The sequence below is a fragment of the Hemibagrus wyckioides genome, linkage group LG13, assembly GCF_019097595.1.
Source record: "Hemibagrus wyckioides isolate EC202008001 linkage group LG13, SWU_Hwy_1.0, whole genome shotgun sequence".
NCBI lineage: Eukaryota > Metazoa > Chordata > Actinopteri > Siluriformes > Bagridae > Hemibagrus > Hemibagrus wyckioides.
The window spans coordinates 25,725,135-25,747,586 of NC_080722.1; the positions used below are offsets into that span (position 1 = coordinate 25,725,135).

Here is a 22,452-nt window from a genome sequence, read left to right on the forward strand (position 1 = left end):
CGTGAGACTGCCTACTGCCATGAATTATACAGCAAGGCAGAACACACACACACACACACACTCATATATTCAGCTTTGTGAGGACTTTCAATGACATCATAATTATTAATTCATGCTACATCTACACCCCTAAACACAACCCTGACCTTAACCTCTGTAACTGAAAAGGAAATTATTTATCATGGGAGGACATTTGGCACTATCCTATTAAACACACATCTGTCTTACTATCCTTGTGAGGACCTTTGACTGACATCATTAATTATGCAGTTACATGATGCAACAGTGGATATATAAAAAGCTCTATTAAAATTCTAGATATTTGTGATGTTAAAAAAATCTATAATGTGGTATAACTAACAAAATTATTTAAAAAAAAAAACAAACAGAAAGATTTTAGTTGTAATGCAGCATGTAAATGTCTGGTCAAATGAGTGCATCCTGATGATCTTGATTTGGCAGTTTTATTCCAATCTTCCTTGTAAAAATGCTTGAGATCTCCTGAGCACAACCCTCCCTCTTCCACAGGTCTGTGATGGGATTTTGATCTGGGATCTGATCGGACCAGTCCAGAAATGTTATCTTCTTCATCTGAAGCTGTTCCTTTATTGACTTTGATTTGTTGCTTTGGCTCATTATCCTGCTAGATGAAATTTTTCATCATCTGTCATCATTGCCTAAAACAGATATTTAGAGATATCCATGATGAGAGCCCCAGGTTTAGCTGAAGTCCCACAGTGTGAATGTGCCACCACCATGCTTCACCAGTAGTACCAGTAGTGGTCTGGTGAAAGGCCTACTGTCTAGCCCACAGCCCAGACATGTGACAAATATGAGAGATTATAGTCACATAAATGGATCATTGCCTGATCCATTTATGCTGCTGTAGTTCTCTTGGAAGCATCAGTTTTGGATGGACAAACCACATCAGTGGTCATCCATGAATGATTCGTTCATTTTGAAGTAGACAGACTGTGGCAGAAACAGAAATGATTTGTTCATCTCAGGAGTCTTCAGGCACAAGTTGGTATCTTACAGTCAATAATTCTAATGTAATGTTGTATAATATTTAGGAATTATTATAAAATGATCCAAATACATTTTCTGAAAAATAAAAAAGTTCTGTTCTTGTTCCTGTCAGTCTGGTTTTAGCCTTGGATGATTTATAGTTTTGTGGTATTCTAAAAGTGATCAACGTTTGTGTAAGTAGATGTGTCGAGCTCATTGGCTATTAACACATAACACTGTAACTATATTCTGTTGAAATGAACAAAATGACTCAAAATGATTCAAAGATCCGAGTCAGTAAAATGATCCAAACTTTCCGTCACTATACCACTTGTTCTTGGTAATGTGGTGGCTCAAATAGTTAAGGCTCTGGCTTGATGATTGGGATTTAAGCCCCAGCTCTGCCTCTGCATCTGGCCTTCATGGTGTTCCATGGTACATCTAATCTTCTGAAAATTCCTTTGTACTTCTGTCCTAATTAGAACGTTTCTCCAGTGAGATCCTATACATGCTTTTAGTGAACCATGGCTTCATCAGTCAGATAAAACAAAGAAGAACCCTACAGAAGCTGCTGATCTTTATTTGGGGTTAATCAAATTCACTTCACTGAAAGCTCTTATGCAACTGGTTTACTGTAGGTTTTTTATTTTCTAAAATGTTTCTATTTGTGTTTGACTTTAATCTTTATCTTGCTATATCATGTTAAGGGTGAAAAAAAGTTCTGGTATGATTTATCTTGGATTTATTTCTTCACCCAAAAACAATGCAATGTTAACAGTGGTGTTTACACTTTTAAATATACAATGTGCACTCTATCGCCAAAAGTAGAGTTCAGGTGTTGTTTTTCAGGGATTGGGCTCCGCCCCTTAGTTCCAGTGAAAGGAACTCTTAATGCTTCAGCTTCATACCAAGACATTTTGGACAATTTCATGCTCTTTGTGGGAACAGTTTGGGGATGACCCCTTCCTGTTCCAACATGACTGTGCACCAGTGACCAAAGCAAGGTCCATAAAGACATGGATGAGTGAGTTTGGTGTGGAGGAACTTGACTGGCCTGCACAGAGTCCTGACCTCAACCCCACAGAACACCTTTGGGATGAATTAGAGTGGAGACTGTGAGCCAGGCCTTCTCGTACCCTGCAGATTATGTAAGGAAGTAGTTCTTTTTAGATATTCCTATCCTTCTGGGGACATTTTGTCTCCACATACACTTTCTCCAAATTTAAAGCTAAGCATTTAGAGTTTGCATTTAGTCCATGACATTTCTTTTGTAAAATGAGACTCGTATTCAAGGCCTTAGAAAATCACTATTGAATGATGAAAAAAAAATGAATTGACTTTTTTACGGCATCTGAAAACAAGACACAATGTTCAATAAAAGTTGCTATAAACCTCCAAACCCCCAGGATTCCTCTGTAATTAAGGTGTAAAATCTCTTTAGGATGTTTGTCAGGCTAAACAATGAAAGATCTGTAGCTGGAGAGTAATTGTAAGACTATTGATGTCATTGTCTCTTTTACAACTCGTATTAAAAGAAAGCCCTAGTTTTCCTTCTGCTCATCGAAAAGCCTGAGCTGAATAAATCTAGACCAGCAAACCGAAGCGTGTCCTTCCTCAAAAGTGGTTTGTTTGTAAGAACCATATTATAATATAATATAATACAGCGAAATCAGAATAAAGAAAGCTGCTAAGTATTTTCTGTATGTAAATGATTGACAGCTCTGCGTGCATAATGTGAGAAACTGTCCTGGCTGTAGGCATTTGGATAATGAGTGCAGTAAATCATTCATGTCAATCAGATGGCGGTGACGTAAGTAGCGAGGCAATTAGTCTACGGAAAAAAAAGAAGAAGAAAGTTCTGATGCCCTGCACTTTACAGGAAATATTTCAGCCAATTTACATCATATAAATAATTAGGAAGTGCAGAAGTGTACGTTCTTCAAATCCTTTTATTGTGACTTCCCTACTTTCAACAGAAATGCTCTCTCAGATGGGGTCAGACAATGTGGACGATGTCTGAAGTATTTATAATCTCAAATCAGAACATTTTATTTTTTAAGAATTATGTACAGATTGCTCTGACATTTATTTATAACCGCTTGTTGTTGTGCATGTGGCACAATTCAGTAGGTCACATTATCTAGAGCGACGTAAAAAGTGCTTTGAATTGATCTTTTTTACACAACTGGGCAATTGAGGGTCAAGGGCATTGCTCAGGGGCCCAGCAGGGGCTGCATGGTGGAGCTGGGATTCAAACTAAGCTACCACATCCCCCATAACATCTTTATAGGCTATACCTATGTTAGGATTTTATAACTTAATGGTAAACTCAGAGTTAACACAATCCTGGGTTATCTTCTTCCACGTTACACACTACTCGTATTTTACCCGGGATCCTGGCTCTTCATAATCTGACCTTTCACACTCTACATTCCTAAACCCTTGTGCAACCTTCTTATTTGCATATTTACACCATCAACAGCCTTGATCAGATAAATACAGCATGCGACTGCTTTAAATAACGGTTTGTCTCACAGGTTCACATCACTGAGGAAAAAACAGTTCAGATCTTCCTGAGCAGGTATTGTTATCCTTCACAGCTTTATAATCTTTTTTTAACCTTGTTAAATTTGTTGACCAGCTGATCGACGATATCCAACTTCTGCTAAGCTTTCAGTGTGACGTATTTCCCCCTTCTATGATGTTCAGCGTTTTGCCGTCCAACTCTACCGAGATGTTTTTGTTGAGTGTTGCTACATGTGATATGAAGCACACACCGTTCAATCTCTGATTGTTGCTAAGCATCTACTCATAACTTTTTAACACCAGATCATTTCACATTGTACACATTTGTTCACAGTAATGTGGAGTCTCTGCTTCGGAGCAGGGTTTCATAACCCCGAGTAAAAAGCACTGCAAACACTACGTCTAAATTACAACCTTTCTCTATCTGGGGTTCAGAACGACGGTAACCTAATGTTAAGCTCAGTGTGAAAAGCCTTTAAGTGTCACTTCTCTGACAAGACCTTTCGCAACATTTATTTTTTCCTTGCTTTACATTTTAAACTCATCCAGTATTTGGTTTTGTTGTGAATTTGATGGAAAATAAGTGCTTCTTGTCTTTATACTGATAAAAATGCACAAAACCTCTTTTCCTAATAATTCTATTTCCTAACGTCAATTTAGATTGCACATTTTATAAAAGGTAAAATATGCTCTAATAATTCCAGACACAGACTGTCAATAATTACTGACTTGATGGGAATAATTGCATTAACCAACATCCCCATGTAAAACTAACCCTATCTAAATAGGAGTATCTTCAAAGAGTATCATCATCTTACTCTGATGAAGCTGAGTGAGTGAGTTATAAGCCAGGTTCATTAGATGCTTCACATTAACACTGTAAATTATAAAGTAGAAGTGAAACACCAATATCTTGTCGAGCTGTTCGCCAGAGCGCTGCCTGGAACCTTTATTATTTTATTTTTTAAAACCCTCTCCCAAAGCAATTATGTCTACTAACAATGCGGTTGCACCTAATCTCGAATGAACTTACTTGTTATATTTTTCCCAAAATATGAACCAATTAGTCATTCAAACCACTGTGACCATGAACAGGGTAAAGAAATTACTTTTAAGAAGTTAAATTATCCAAACGGTACAGTGTGCAAGCAAGAATATTCAGAATAATACAAATAAGCCGAAATGAAAATAAATATTATAGAATTTAAAGTGTAGCCTTAGTCCATTTGGGGGAATGTGAAAGTGTCAGGGCAATAACAGCGTATTAAGGATATGTCCAGTGAGCTAATTCTAGAACACACTCTAATGCATAATAGTGGAAAATGTCTCTACATGATGTTTGCTGCTGGTCAGAATGTCCTCCTGATGCTCAGTTATCTGACCAATAGGACATGGAGGTGTTGTAATGCATTATCCAGTTGAAAAGGATGAAAAACAGGGGGGAATGATCTCACAATGTGACCTGAGCATCCACTAACCTCCTCTGTCAATCAACGTGGCCTTTGTTTCGTCCCATGAGCTTGTAATACCTGTTCCTGCCTGCATGAAAGTAAAAACTGCTCGTTCCTAGGACTTTTCTGTTAAGACCTGCAGGATTCTAGTTCACCAGTTTTCTTTGTCAATACCCCCCCCCTTTCTTTCCACATCACTTCCACTTTTATATTTCTAGGAGGTCAGTGAGGTGAAAGTCCATTGCTATTCTGAAAAGCCAAGCAGAAGCCAGTAATGAAAGCATACATCTTCACAGTAACTAATTAAAACTTAATTAAACCCAAACAGAAGTATGTTATAGATTGGTCCTTGCCATGCATCCCAATAACAACAGCAGCAGGAGCAAGTGTCTATAAATAAGTCCTCCGATTTACATGCACTTGGAAAGTGGAGGTCATACTGTGTCCAAAAGAACAGGGATAAACTAAACTGAACTATTGGACCATCAGTGACCCGTTGTGAGTAAGGTCAGGATATCATTATGAGGAGATATGCTTTCATTCATCTTCAGTACATGCTTTTCTCTGGTCAGGGTCATGATGGATCCACCTGAGAACACACATTTATGTATCTAATCCACCTACTGATATGCTGAGAGGAAACTGGAGAACAAAAGCCTACAAGAACTTCAGAGACAGTAAGCCGAGGTCAGGAGCTATGAGGTATTCATTGTGCTAGCATGCCGCCAATAAAGAAGATAATACGTGCCAAAAAAGATCTTGCCAGTACATATTTTCAAGAGATTTGTTATCATCTGATACAGGAAGTAACCAGTTGTCCCAGTCCCAATCTTTGTATGTATATACATTGTATGGCCAGCAGTTTGTGAACACTTGACCATGACACACAGTTGTGGATTTTCCAGAAACTATTGCCACAATGTTGGAAGCCCATAGTTTTGTATCCTGGAGCATTTGGATTTCCTTTCACTGGAACCAAAAGGTCCAAACCTGTTCCAGCATGGCACAAAGTCAAGCTCCAATTTAAGAGCGAAAGAAGAAGCCTTTATTATCCACACCTACATTATAACACAGTGGAATAGTTTTCTTCACATATCCCAGCTGAGGAAGTTGGGGGTCAGAGTGCAGGGGGGTTAAGGTCCTTGCTGAATTGCCCGACAGTGGCAGCTTGACAGTACTGGGGCTTGAACTCCAATCATCCAATCAACAACCCAGAACCTTACCCCAGTGCCACCTCTGCCCCACACATGAAGAGCTCTAGTGTCCTGCAAAGAACCCTGACCTCAACCCCACTGAACACCTCCGGCATGAACCGGATCACTGACTGAACCTCAGACCTCCTCATCCAACATCAGAGCCTGATCTCACTAACACTCACTAACTGAAAGACACAAATCCCCACAGCCACAATCCAACAACTAGTGTAAAGCCTTCCTAGAAAAACAACAACTCTGGATTGGGATGTACAAAAAGCACATGGATGTAATAACTATTTACATACATATATTGTATGTCTTATATTCCGAGGACACAGAAAAAAGATAATCAAATGAGGTAAAAAATAATGAGGTTGCTACCAAATTAACAAAGCGAATCAAGCAAAACATGCTAATGATTCTGCACATTAGCCTGAACAGGTCCTGAGGTTCTGCCCTTGGACAAATGATGATTAATTTCTGATGAGAATGATAATGATGTTCTGGTGTCACCAGTGCCGTCCCACGTTTTGTTGTGTTGCCTTTCCATTTAGATTTTCAATCCATTTTCTACCTGTGAGGTCATTTTCCAAAATCCATACCCACTATCGTGCTCTCGTCTAGCTCTTGACAGCTACCACAAAGCCGGTATAGCTTTCTGAACTAAATCTACATCTGTAAAGCTGATTTGTGAAGCAAACTTAAAATGACCTTCCCTCTATTTAAGATACATGCACCATGTTGGTGCAATGATTATGGCTCTGGGTTACTGATCAGGGTTGTGGTTCAAGCCATCTGCCAAGCTGCCCTTTGAGCAAAGTGCTTAACTCTTTCTGCTTCAGGGTCAATGCATCATATCTGACCCTGTGCTCTGACCCCAACTACGTTACGTACTTACGTAGTAAATTTCAAGACCTCCTTCTCATCTGCCAAAGAACATTCTGACTAACATTATTGCTTGATCTGCAATGGCTAAAATGACTTCTGATGAGAACAAAATTTTGTTTCAACATCTGTTTCATATAGTCAGCTTGGAGTTTCACACAGATGTTAAATCTGCTTTGTTAAATCTAGCTCAGGTCTTACTAAAATGTCATTTATTATTATAATATATTTGTTATTAGCGATAGCACAGTGACACAGTGAGTCCATATTGTTCCATATATTTCTATATATTCTATCATCATCCATCATCATCAAAATCTGCTATTGTGTATTGGATGACCGTGACACTTTTCCACCCCTTTAGTACACATCCATAAAAACACAGAATGAATACAGGAGAAGGCAACAACAACAACAACAACAACAACACTCTTACAAGGTTACTATTTAAGTCCAGTGTAATTTCCCCAGGGCTCAGATGTGTACCAATGGAGCTTAGTCAATAACAGACATCTGCGTTATGTGTTACGTTCTGATTATTCCACTGACAGAGCGGACCTATTCATCTCGACCACTAATTACATCTTGTAGCTTAACAAAGCCGCTCGTTGCGGCATGTCCCCGAAGGTGACACATTATTTAAATTACGTTTATTTAATTGGGAAATTATAAAATGCGCACAGGCTTGAGAGAGGCAGGCTTCTGTGACAGAAGGTGACTGAGGTGAAACGGCTGATGCCCTGCCCGTCCGCCCAGCGGGCGCTGATTAAGGTTAGACTCATCAGGGCCACCTGCAAACGAGGAATCCTCTCTGCTCAATCATCTGAGCACTGACAGGGATGTGATATGTCAGGGTGAGGAACAATATAACGGTGATGATGTCACCCAAGCGGAAGCTTAAATATAATACGTGCCTTCTTGCACCTTTACAGCTGAGCTGTGGAAGCCGTTCAATAAATCACTACACGGATTCAGAAAGTTTACAGTGTCTGGATGTTCACTTACCTTGACTTGACCAACAAAAGCGTTTGCTTGCTCTTCCACTACGGTGAGATTTTGAGGCAGCGAAAGATCAAACGTGGGATCGTTATCATTCACGTCAGTCACCAGGATGTTAACCTTGGCAGTTGAGGTCTGGAAATAAGAAAGAGATGAGCTTAGAACTTGAACTTTGTGCCTGACAAAACCAATTCTGACTGTAGATTCAATTAGTACCAGCTTTCATGTAATGCAAGCAATGCAGTGATGCACTTTTCACACTGATCTTAACCCCAGGGTTTTTGTCTTTTTGGTAGAGGGATGTTTCACACTAATAATTTAGAAGCAGGGTTAGCACTGCTTTCTCCCGGGGGTTATGAAACCCTGTTCTGAATCAGAGTTAGTAGCACTTGTTGGGCAGCTGAAGCTCTGGGATGTTGCTCCAGAGGTCAGGGTTCATGCCCCAGAACTGCCAAGCTGCCACTGTTGGGCATTTGAGCGAGATGGCTAGCAACAGAAACACAATCAGAAACTGAAGAGTTTGTGCTTCACATCACACGAAAACAAAGCAACACTTAACAAAAACATCTCGGTAGAGTTAAACGGCAAACCACTAAACATTAAAAAAGTGTGCACCATAGCGAGGGGGAAACGTCACACTGAAAAATTTGGATGTCACCGATGGGCTGTTCAACTACATGACATACTTAAAAACGATTAAACGCTGTGAAAGATAACAATAACTGCTCGGGCGGAGAACTATTTTTTCTCAGTGAGGCGAAACTGTGAGACGAGCCATTATTTAAAGCAATCCAATCCAATCCAGGTTGTTGATGGTGTAAATATACAAATAATAAGGCTGTAGCAGGGTGTAGGGATATAGAGTGTGAAATGTCAAATTATGAAGAGCTAGGAATTAGTGTTAATCCCGGGTAAAATATGAGCAGTGTGAAACCTCAAACAAGATATCCTAGGGTCCCAGGAGTTTATAATCACCCAGAGTATTTCAAGTGTGAAAAACCTTAATATGGCCAAAAGTTTGTTGACATCTGAAGTCCCTACATTGCTATGCTTTCCCTAGATTTTAGAGTTTTTTTTAAACAGAATTCAGCCACAGTGACATCTAACATGTTTTCCCAGACTAACCCACCACTTTCGCTAGCCCATGGAGTGAAAAATGCCATTTATATTTTTAGGTTTGTGCATAGGGACTTCCTCCTATATAATATTTTCTTTACAATAACATATGCATATTAAAAAAAAAAAAAAAAAGTATTGTGTATTTTCTTTATTTTCTCTATTTTTTTTCCTGTGTAATTCCTAAACTGTATATCCCTACACTGAGGAGACAGCGTGTAAATAAATCTAGCCTTTAAACAGCTGAATAAGATTAATTTTGCCTATGCTTGGCGGGGGGCCACTGTTTGCTTTCATAAACAAATATCCCCTTCCACTGATTAATTTACACAGATCCAACAAAATTGATAACATATTTGCAATCATCATCAAGCTGTGAATGGAGTCTAATGAAAAATTTCCACAGCTGCTGGGCAAATTAGCATTTTCAATGGCTGGAAATGGCAGCAACCAAATCAGCTGCTGCAAGGGGAAAGGCAGTGATGAACTTTTCTCAAAAAATAGACAGTTCCAAGAAGAAATCACAGCTTTCATCTGGCTCACAAATACATTGTGACAATGTAAAGTAACCAAAACAACCTAAAGTGTGTTAGCAAGGTGTTTAACTATACTGAAGCGATGAGCACCATTCTTCATGAAGATATTCTCTTAGTTAATGTCCTGATGATTAGACTTTCAAACTATTTCAAAACAGTTGGGTTGAAATGCATTAAATGTAAAAGCCATAACATGGGATTGAAATCATTTTCATATTAATCAAACTGTGCGGCTTTTGGCTTTCTGGCTGGGGGCAGAATCATCCTTGAAGAGCAAAATCCCATCAGGATATTTCATCAGAAAATAAATCTGACCATTTTGTGAATAAGTGAAGACAAACATGCATTTTCTGTAGCACAGAGTCGTGGAGAACCTGGAATCTATCCCAGGGGACTCAGGGTACATGGTAGAGTTCCCCCTGAATGAGGTTCCAACCTATTGCAAGGACACACATTCACATTTAGAAATACACAATTTAGAAATGTCCAACGGTCATCCTAGAACACATGTCTTTGGACAGGGAGAGGAAACTGGAGTACCCAAAGGAAACTCCCAGAGCATGGGGGAACATAGAAAATTCCACTCACGTAGTGTGGAGGGAGTAACCCGGAGGTGTGAGGCAAACATACTAACCACTAAGCCAGTGCAAATCTTCACCGGCAAAAACCGAACAAAAAAGTTACCCACTGCATAAGCACCAGTTTTTTCTTTAACCTGTCAGCTGTCTGTATATATATGTTATACAACAACAACAACAATAATAATAATAATAATATTAATAATTGTTATTATTATTATTATTATTATTATTATATTATTATTTATATAGTAGTACACAACGAACTTAGCTAGTAGTTGTAATGTGCAGTTTGAAAAAAAAAAAGAGCTAAATAGATAGAGTGCCAGCACTAGGAATTGCTAGGGTGGGGTGCCAATACTTTTGAAGTTGAATGGATAGACAGGGTGCCAATACTTTTGGAGTTGAACTGATAGATAATGAAAAAATAAATAAGTTGTCAAGATTTATTTGTCACTTGAACCCAGTACAATGATCCTGGATAAATGGTGAAGTGCAGAGGTTCCAGTCTTATCTGTAAAAGTCCAGCGCGGCTACAGGTTTTCATTCCAGTCACCTGATCCCACCTGTTTCATCAGATGACCCTGGCTTTCAGTGGACTCAGGTGTGACTTCTGTTTAGCTGGAATGAAAAGCTGCACCTCCATCAGCTCTTTGTGGACACTACTGGACGGCGCTGCTCTGGTGAATGCTAATGTGTTTCTTCACACGGCATGTAAAAGAGCAGAATCTGGAAAGTTTAAATGCAGTGAGCTCTGAATGACCGCCAGGGTAAAGAGTACACTTAATTTACATTAGCCTTCATCAGCACTGCTCCTGAAAGGCTTCATAAAGCCCAGACTTGTACCAGCAGTCTCTCAGAACAGAATCTGTCCGTCACGTTCCGCATGGGCGAACACACGTTTTATTGCCGTCTGATCGAATCAAATGGAGGCACTTCGGCTGAGATGAGAATGTTCCTGTCTTTGCTGTGGCCTCATCTGAAGCACATTATACTGAATCGTCTAACAGGAAACGGTTTATTTGAAAGCATGATTGGAGGATTTTTGATCTTTTCTCAGAGCTTGGTTAAACTTTTTCAACTTGTCTCCTATTACGCTTTAAAGCAGAATGGACACTCTCGTTTTAAAAGGTACCTTGTTGCTAAGTTACATGGAAATAAACCCTGATTCTGTATAAACAGCTCCTGAAAAGTGTCTCCAGCTAATCTGACTGCCTTCTTACACTTTCTGAACGCTGGAGATTAACTCATATTTTCATTTTCAATTCAGATTATGCAAGTCTTTGTCTTTACCAGTGTAGCGCCCCCTACCTTACATTCACTATACAGAGTGGAGCAACAGGTTACTAATTGTTAGTCTCTCAACTTCATAGTGCCTTAACTGTTTATCCCAATAAAGTAACTAAATATTACAATACTCAACAAAAAATTATTTATTTTAAAAATTTATTTACAAAAATACTAGGATACACTGATCAGACATAATGTTATAGCCTAGTATTATGTTGGTCCCCCTTTTGCTGTCAAAACAGCTCTGACCCCTTGAGGCATGGACTCCACTAGATCCCTGAAGGTGTGCTGTGGGATCTGGCACCAAGATGTTAGCAGCAGATCCTTTAAGTCATGTAAGTTGTGAGGTGGGACCTCCATGGATCGGACATGTTTGTCCAGCACATCCCACAGATGCTGGATTGGATTGAGATCTGGGGAATTTGGAGGCGGAGTCAACACCTCAAACTGGTTGTTGTGGTCATTAAACCATTCCTGAACCTTTTCTGCTTTGTGTCATGGCGCATTATCCTGCTGAAAGAGACCACAGCCATCAGGGAATACCGCTTCCATGAAAGGGTGTACATGGTCTGGAACAATGCTTAGGTAGGTGGTACGTGTCACAGTAACATCCACATGGATGCAGGACCCAAGGTTTACCAGCAGAACATTGACCAAAGCAGGACACTGCCTCCGCCGACTCGCCTTCTTCCCATAGTGCATCCTGGTACCATGTGTTCCCCAGGTAAGAGACGCACACGCACCCGGCCATCCACGTGATGTAAAAGAAAACATCAGACCAGGACACCTTCTTCCATTGCTCCGTGGTCCAGTTCTGATGCTCACATGCCCATTGTTGGTGCTTTCATAGATACTGACCATTGCAGACTGGGAACATCCCACAAGAGCTGCAGTTTAGGAGATGCTCTAATATACACTAATTGAACCTGTTACAATTTACTGAACAAACCTGTTGGTTAAAAGCACAAGTTTCAAACTTGTACAAATTCTTCTGTACAAATACTTTATTAGCATCCCTATCTGGGTTACAGTCTAGATAACTAATAAAGTAACTCTAACAAGGTTACACTAGTTTTCCAGTAAAATTGATTATTAGCTTTAGGTGGTTTTGTTACATTACAGAAATTTCTGGTCACGAAAAGAATGAGTGCCGGAGTGAGTCTTTTCAAACTGCATTTCATTATGAGCCCTGTATGATCTTTAATGATAGATAGACGGATGGATAGATAGATAGATAGATAGATAGATAGATAGATAGATAGATAGACAGACAGACAGACAGACAGACAGACAGATAGATAGATAGATAGATAGATAGATAGATAGATAGATAGATAGATAGATAGATAGATAGATAGATAGATAGATAGATAAACGGATAGACAGACAGAGATACAGACAGAGATACAGACCGACAGACATAAAGATAGACAGCATTTTTCATAGACAGGGTCACAGGGAACCAGGGGCACAGGGCAGGGGGACGTCCTGGAGGGGTGCCAGACTGTCACGGTGTACAATCACATACACACACACACACACACACACACACTTCTACACTACACTCAATTTAGATGTGCCTAATGCATGTCTGTGGACTGGGGGAGGAAGCCGGAGAACCCAGAGGAAACCCCTAAAGCACAGGAAGAACACACAAGGCACAAAAGGCAGCAATCAAACCCCCAACCCAGAGGTGTGAGACAAACATGCTAACCACTAAACCACCATGGTTTTAAAATGAATTAAATGATTTTTCTTTTAGCCTCCAGCTGAGATATGCAGCTGTGTGGGTCTGTGTGGGTCTGGTATATGGACCAGATCTATAAATATGTCAGAAATAAACACTTAACAACCCACCACTGTTAACTCCAGTGTTTCCACTGGAAGGACTCAAATAAACTAAACAAAATTCATCTCCTTTGTCCAATGGCTGAAATTTTTGGGTTGGTTTCATGCGTTATTGTGTGACTTTTCTAGATATCCTCAAGGTGGGAATTATTCTGAAACCTGGCAGCAACCTAGCAGCATCTCCATATGAAAGTGAAATCATTTTATTTTGGTTTTGTGTTGTAGGATCCCAGTCTGGATTCCTGCACAAACATTTACTATTGTACTAATACCTACTTTCTGTTCATATATGTATTTATATATAAACCCAATTAATGCACTTAAATGTAGACACAAACCCAATTCAACTGAGGGTCCATACTATATAGGGTACTCTGGTACTGTACATATATATATATGTACAATATATATATTCATATATACATATATATTTGACCAAATATATGCTGGAGTGGAGAGAGAGAGAGAGAGAATTCAACTAGTTAAATTAACAACTTAACTAGTTAAGTCTAATGTTTAACTCGATTGATAGAATTTGACAAGTTAAATGTCTAATGTTGTAATAGATAGATAGATAGATAGATAGATAGATAGATAGATAGATAGATAGATAGATAGATAGATAGATAGATAGATAGAAAAACAGACAGACAGACAGACAGATAGACAGACAGACAGACAGACAGACATATAGACAGACAGACAGACAGACAGACAGACAGACAGACAGACAGATAGATAGATAGATAGATAGATAGATAGATAGATAGATAGATAGATAGAAAAACAGACAGACAGACAGACAGACAGACAGACAGACAGACAGATAGATAGATAGATAGATAGATAGATAGATAGACAGACAGACAGACAGACAGACAGATAGACAGACAGACAGACAGACATATAGATAGATAGATAGATAGATAGATAGATAGATAGATAGATAGATAGATAGATAGATAGATAGATAGATAGATAGATAGAAAAACAGACAGACAGACAGACAGACAGACAGACATATAGATAGATAGATAGACAGACAGACAGACAGACAGACAGACAGACAGACAGATAGATAGATAGATAGATAGATAGATAGATAGATAGATAGATAGATAGATAGATAGATAGATAGATAGATAGAACATTAAAATGTTATTTTTAAAGGCTTTTGTACGACTTTGTTCCAAAAGACCCCCAAATATGGTCACTTTTAGTTTGCAGTGGGGAAAAAGGATTTGCTCTGATGTGTGAATAACGCCACACTCTATTCAAATTACAGTTGTCATTGTACCTGGATTCTCTTCCAGACCAATGAGGCTCTATCGCTAAGCCGGCTGTGATAGTGAAACGCTTCATTGCATTCATTAATATCAAGCTCCCTGATGCATATTCTGTAGAAGCTGCATAAAGCCTCCCAAGTTTCCTATAAAATATTCTGCTAGGTATACAGGAGCAAATAGGGACTTAGAGTTTTACAGGTAAACTGCAGAGTTAAATGTTTCCCCTCAGACCTCCAGGAGTTTGATATAACCTCGAGGTACAGAACTCATATTTAATGCATCGAATGAAATGAAACAGTCTTTAAGAAACTGCAGAGAGTGCTGGGAGGTATTTCCTATCCTATCACTAGCTTCTCCTCCATCTGCTCAGTCGATTCACATCTCTCCACATTCCACTGGTGACAGACCTCTGTCACACCCACAAAGATACACAGGTCTCTAATATCTACCTGGGTTAGGTGGCAGGGGTGAAGGAGAGTACAGTAAATGAGATGAAGCTCTTCCTTTGCTTCCATGGAGTTGTTGGTTTTAATGTTTTAAATGGTGCGGTGTTTGACAGATTGTGGTTGTAAATATTTCATGCGGTGCTTATAAAGCCTGCTGAGTTTGAATTAAGCCAGTGTAACACTTAGTGTGAGCCAGGCGTGACAGCGCTTTAAGCTAAAAGACAAACGCACTTGCTTTTCAGTTTGTCAATGATGTTTATACAGCGGCACGGAATCACTCAATGTCTCTCATAACGGGGGAAATTTTCATACATTTCCATAAAATGACATTAAGCCCAGCACCCAGCGTACAATGCACCACATGTTAACCGACTACAAAAACAATGAGGATCTCAGTCAAAATGCCAGTTTTGTCGCAGAATTTCTTGTCTCTTGTATTCATTCAATTCAGTGTTGGATTCCTGCTTTTAGAAGAACCGTAATCCTCTTTTGTTTTGTATTAGGGTGAAGGTCACATCCACATCCTCCATGCTGTGTGTTTAGAAATGTTGTCTGGGTTTCTTCTAACTTTGTAAAGCCTCTACACCACATCAGTTTGATTCCATCACATAAAAATCAGAAGAATTCCATCTCATGTCACCAGATCGTCTGTGCTGACACCACGTACTGTTCAAGCTAATCATTTTGGAAATGAATCAAAGACGGCGAATCAGGAGAATAAATGGAGCTAACAGTGCTGTGGAATGAACCCAGCGTAAAAAGAAAGCAGCTTGAGACTTGAAAAATCTGACAGGTCTGGCTTGGAGAGCTGCGTGATAACTCCGCCCCTTACTGAGCAAAGCAAGCAGAAACAACTCCCCTGGAGTGAAGGTCAGGCAGGTCGGCTTCACTCAGGTATCTATATACCTCTGCCCTACACAGCACTCCAAGTAGGCATGGTTTAAAAAAATTGGCTAATGATCAGGTACTTGAAGAAAGGTCACTGCATATCAAAGATGGCAGTGGATTTCTGGATTGCTCTACCTGTCGGTCTAAACATTTCTCAGCTCTAATTGGAGGCAACAAGAACAAGGTATGCAGAGAAAGTTGTATGAGCTTTCAAGGAGAAATAAAGGTGGGAGTCTGAGTATGAGAGAACGAACTCCCAGCATTTCTTCCCAAGATACTGCACTAGATCAGGTTCTTTTTTTGCAGAGTGTAAAGAAAATTGGCTTCTGCCAGCTAAATGGGATTTAATCATACTGGTTGTAGATTGAACAACCACAAGAAAGACATTTGTATTCGTTTTCCGTAAAGGTTGCGGTGTTGCAATGCTAAAGCAACACTAAAAGGTGCATACATGCCTTCCAAGCCTCTGATGTGATAAATGCGCTGTCAGGAATCTGCTCGACAAGCTTGGGGTATGAGGAGGATTATTTGGAAACTGCTTATCAAGGATTCCATTTACATTCGTGCGTTTGGCACATGCTTTTATAGAAAGTGACGTACAGTCGAGCTGAGAAGATAAAGGTTAAGGTCCTTGCTTAAGGGCCCAACAGTGACAGGATTACAATTCACATTCTTCTGAACAAAAACAACCACCAAAGACTCAGGAAAAGTATCCTTGAGGTTGTAGGAGACATAGGAAGATATGTGAAAAGGTTCTTGGTTCCAGTGGGAAGTGTTAGCACCGTGGTTAAGATGGTGGACTACAGGAAGGTTAGGAGTTCAAATCCCAGTACTACAAGTAGACCTCAAGCTAGGTCCCTCTGGACAATGGCATCTGCCAAATGCCGTAAACCCACTAGGGATGCGGAAGCTCAATGGTTAAGGTGTTGCACTGTTGGTACTGATCAGAAGGTTGTTCATTTGAATCTCAGGAGCACCAATCTGCCACTGCTGGGCCCCCAAGCAAGGCCCTTAACCTTCAACTGCTCAGTTGTATGACATAAATGTAAGTTGCTCTGGCTATGGGCGTCTGCCAAATGCCGTAAATGTAACTTGGTTGTAAAGGTTGCTATCTGATTCCCATTTCTAACCTTGTCACTTCACATTGAGCTTTTCAAGAGCAAGCTACAGTCACTGTTCTCACCATCATGCCATTAAACGCTTTTTAAATTTTTCTTTTTTTTAAAACAGTGACTAACAGAAGAGGCCTCACATGGGAAAAGGTTGAATTAAATAACCTCGTTTTACGAAAGTAGGCAATTCATGGGCAATAAAATGGTTCCAGACTCTTGAGTGAATGCCAGATGTCTGGCTTGAAACTAGCTAGCTCTAAAGCCAGCTGTGCAACAACTTCTTGATTCTACACTGCCAGGCATCAACTAATCTGCTCATCAGAGAATAGCTTACAAATGATGCCAGCTCACAGTAGACTTGAAATGAAGAGAGTGAGCTCTGTAATTAAAAAAAAAAAAAAAAAAAAGACGCTCTGCTGCTTTACCTCCATCATCACAGCATGATCACTCCATGGTGAAATATTCTATTCAGATCAATCACAGCAGGCCTGCTGCGAGATGCACTTTAAAAAAAACACATCGGGGACCATGAACTGAGAAAGAGGAGTAGCCTACTCCTCTCCTCCAGCCTACTCAACTTCCTGTCTAAATGTCTCAGACAGGAAAAGGACAATCCTCTAAAAAAAAATTATTGTGTCTGTAAAGATTTTCAAAGCCCGAGAAATATTGCTGTCCGTCACATCCGTTTGTCTAAAAGCTAACATGAATTTAGAGGTCCAAAGCTTCTCGAGAAGGTTCATTCTACTCATGTTGCACAGGGATTTGGGTGAGCACCTTCTTGGTTGAGAAGGGATTGAATTCAAGGAGGTGTGACTCTCATCCGCAGTGCTGTTTGATTTAACGTCTAGTGTGTTCTTACCCCGTCCGGCCTGCCATCGGAGGCAGAAACGATCAGTGTGTAGCGATCCGTGCGCTCTCTGTCCAGCATCTTTCCCAGCAGCAAGAGCCCCGACCTGCAAGGCATCAATACGCCAGCATGAAAACCACAGTAGCAGACAAATAGGTTTCATACAAGTTTAATAGAGTCCTTTTCCTGATAAGCTATAAGCCTCTTGCTTGTTTGTACCGTGTATGTGTGTGTGTGTGTGTGTTTGTGTGAAGGAATGGGGTGTAAGGTTCAAAAAGTCGAAATGAAAATAGAGCCCAAATAGAGACATAGTGAGTCATTACTTTGTTTAAAGTCACACTAACAGGCTCATTTGTTCCTAAATAAAAAAAACACCATGGGAATGTGTCTGCCATTTGTAACACTGTTAACCAGGCTAAATACGTCATTAATAATGGCTAAATCAAACCATTGCCATGGGCTCCTTATAACAACAATCATTGTTTGCAGCTATTTGCATGTACACCGATCAGCCATAACGTGAGTGAATAAGACTGAGTATCTCCTCATCATGGCACCTGTTAGTGGGTGGGATATATTAGGCAGCAAGTCAACATTTTTTCCTCAAAGTTGATGTTAGAAGCAGGAAAAATGGACAAGCGTAAGGATTTGAGCGAGTTTGACCAAAAGGGCCAAATTGTGATGGCTAGACCACTGGATCAGAGCATCTCCAAAACTGCAGCTCTTGTGGAGGTGTTCCCGGTCTGCAGTGGTCAGTATCTATCAAAAGTCCTGCAAGTTGCTATGTGCGAGGTCCTTACAGTACTTAAAGGATCTGCTGCTAACATCTTGGTGCCAGATCCCACAGCGCACCTTCAGGGATGCCTCATCGGGTCAGGGCTGTTTTGGCAGCAAAAGGGGGACCAACACAATATTAGGCAGGTGGTCATAATGTTATGCCTGATCCGTGTACACAATGTGCATGAGATTAATGTGTAGTAATCTTACTAAGCTGTTTCGCATGGCTGGCAAAAATGTTGCTCATTCATGTAGCCAATCATGTGACAGCAGCACAATGCATACAATCATACAGATACAGGGTCATGAAGTTAATGTTCATATCATCTGTTTGATTAGAAATGAGTTACTATATCCTGCTAGATCTGGCCATTTTCCTCTGACCTCAATCATCAACAAGGCGAATCCACCCACAGAACTGTCGCTCACTCTTTTTTTGTTTTTCGCACCATCCTGTGAAACTCCACAGATGGTTCTGTGTAAAAATCCCAGAAGATCTGCAGCTCTTAAAATACTATAACCAGTCTATATGGTCCAACATCACAAAGAGATCACATTTTTCTTCACTCTGATGATTGATGTGAACATTAACTGAAGATCTTGACCTTGCATCTGATTGACATTTCACTGCTGCTACATGATTGGCTGATTGGATAACTGCATGGACGGGAATGTATATAAAATGCATTGCAGTTTGCTTTGGGGAATGTGGAAAAGTCGTCCCTTGTGCTCAAACGTTCAATTATACATTCCTGATCCATGCAGGTACGTTTTTAACATTTTGACATTTTGTTTTTCCAAACCACGAAATTCAGTAACACAATTTAATATTATGACACAGTCTTCTGAAAAAACTCAAGTATGTGTGTTATCTATATGTTCATAGCTTAAGGGGGGGGGGCTCTTCAAAGCTTCTCTGGATGATTCTAGGTTTCTAAATCCCTCTGTTAGAGATAAACCCCTGAAGAAATAAATGAAAGGACCCATTTTAAGCTGAACAAGCGATTGACATGTTCAGATATGTTTCTGAAGTTCTGAAGGACTAATATTACTGGGCTGAAAGGAGCAGTTATGTCCTTTATCGCTTCTTAAGATCACTCCATGATGATGTGAGGTTAAGGTTATTCAAGGTTCAACTAATTTGATTTCAGAGCCTGAGTCAGTGTGAGTGAGTGTGTGAGTGAGTGGGTGGACAGCCTGGAGTGTATGTAAGCCACCCAATGCCCACTCCGGTCAACACACAACTCGGCATAACGCTGGCTTTGTAAACTCTGAGGACCTAAAATGCCAAAGTCTGGTTTCTATGTTCAGCATTACTCTTCATTAGGTCACTGCTTGCTTTCTTATTTCACTCTAGGCACCTTTTTTCAGATGTATACGGATTTGATTTAGCGGCTTAGAAGCGGGTTGTGAGATCGTACAGCTTAGAAGAGCAGCTAGCGATCTCCATATTGGCGCCTTATCAAGCACGCTAACAGCACAAGATTATTCATTTTTTATTTTTTATTTTTTTGCAATTTCCTGTCTTTGATAGTCTGCAATAAGCACCATAGAAAGCCGGGAGATGAGGCAGCCTCTGATACCATGGCAGAAGATCCGAGAAGTATGGCTGAGGAAATAATGGAAAGCCACCTAACCTTTTAATATTACAGTGCTCCCCTGGCTAGGGCTTCTTTACTTAGTAAATAAATAAAATTGACCTCTTCCCAAAGTACAACCTCTACACTGAGATTTGATGAAAGTCTGCTTCATGGATCTGATATCAGAAGTGTTTTTTGAGAATTATTAGGTCACTAATAAGTTTTAAGTTTGGAGCTTAGTGAATACTCTTGATTGAATGAGTATAATAGTGAAATGATATCAAAGGAAGAATATCAAAGAATAGTAGAATATCAAAGGGAAAAAAAGAATTTAGCATGGGCTTGTAGTTCATATAAAAGCTAATCTCAGTGATTATTTCAGTGCAGTACAGCAAAACTCTGATGCCGCTGCCATGGTTTCTCCCAATTTCGTTGGCCGTATTATTAATGTCATCCTTCCCTCAAGACAAATGGTAAGAGGCAAACCACACCAGTCAAATAAAAAGTGCAGGCCCCGATCCCCTCGGCTATTTCCGCAAGGCCTTCGAGTTGAAAACAGTGTAAAAATGAAAACATCATTGTTTCCTGACGAGTAAAAAATAAGCTTGAGTGTCAGTACAAAACTTTCGTGAAAGCCTTCAATGAGAGCTTACGTTTGATTGAGTTCAAAGATGTTATCAGGATCTCCGCCGAGGATGCTGTACATAATGGGATCTTTTTCTCGGTCTGTTGCCTGTAAAAGACACACAGCACTTTCGTGTAGCAATAAATCAATTACTCTGCCAGGCAAGATTCAACATGGCTGTGGGCAAATGTGAAACAGCCTGAAAAAACTCTACAACATCATTTAAGAAAACACCATAATTGGTTCCCAAATGAAGCTCAGACTTAATACTACAGTACTAAACATCAAGGCTTGTGCACAAAGTGAGCCGTCACAAAGCACTGAGTAAGTCTGGAAAGAAATAAACAAACAGAAACAAAAAAACACTCTTCCTTAATACCCACAACACATAGTTTTCTTTTTATTTCTCGATTCTTTTCTGGATCAGCGAATCATGGCTTTTCATCATTGACACACAGGTCACACTGGATATCGGCGGGCACATTTCATTTCATAAACATAAACATTTGAAATGAGGTCTGATGTACAAGCTAAATCTTTAGGTTAGCGAGCCAAGTGCCGGTAGATCAAAAGCAAACTCCGAATGCATCATGGATTCCCTCGTTACAGGAACTACAGAAGGATTTTGGAGTTTGAGGCAGAGAGCCACGGGCAAGAGTCATCTTTCAGAACGAACAGTGGGAGGCTTTCTGTAAGATGGATGCTCCTGGCTTCACACATCACAGCTGCAGCATCAGACCAAAGGCTGCTCATAATCGGGTTCTCCCAAGACACGTCCAAACTTCTGAGACGTTTATTTATTAAAATAAACAGATGAATCTGATTGGTCAGGTGTTTGATTCATTTCATCCTGTTCTGATATGTTATCAGTTCTGTAGTAACAACTTCCCCAGAGATGTGCATTATGGATGATCAACATAAACGGGACAAAAGTGTGTGGAATTATTGATAAGGTGATGTTTTCTCTGAGGAGATACTTGTGTTATATTCCCTCTTGAGTACTGTACTGGTCAAATTGATCCAGGACATTACTATGGTTTTAAAAGCATAAGAGAGATGAAATAAAATAAAATAAAATAAAATACATTGTCTTTATCTCAACCTCAAACAATATAGAAAACATTTCTGATTAATTTTTGCAATTACTGGATCATATTTTGGTGATAAAGTCCTAATTTGTGTAATCTCTATATTGTGTAAATATACTGCAATAAATAAATTAGTCGCATAAACCTAATAAAAAAAATTAAAAAAAAAACAACTAAACTGTACAGGTGATAAACAACAACAGAATAAAATAATTAGAATAAAATAAAATAAAAGATTGTTGCAGTCACTGGCTAGGAAACACAGCTCTCAGAAAACACTTAGCAATAATAATAATAATAATAATAATAATAATAATAATTTGCCCAGGAACACATTTTTTTGGAAAGAGTCTCCAGTGGCATCACTTTG

The 22,452-nt window shown here is 39.6% G+C and overlaps 1 protein-coding gene across 2 annotated transcripts in view; it reads right to left on the minus strand.

Moving 5' to 3' along the window:
• Positions 1–22,452, minus strand: part of pcdh15b (protocadherin-related 15b) — a 199,149-nt gene that overhangs the window by 81,339 nt on the left and 95,358 nt on the right. For both annotated transcript variants that reach the window (XM_058407184.1, XM_058407183.1), the window contains 3 exons: positions 21,023–21,102; positions 18,025–18,118; positions 8,072–8,200 (listed from right to left, as the gene is read on the minus strand). In XM_058407184.1, the coding sequence (XP_058263167.1) occupies positions 8,072–8,200; positions 18,025–18,118; positions 21,023–21,102 (303 nt within the window). The remainder of the gene's footprint in view (positions 1–8,071; positions 8,201–18,024; positions 18,119–21,022; positions 21,103–22,452) is intronic.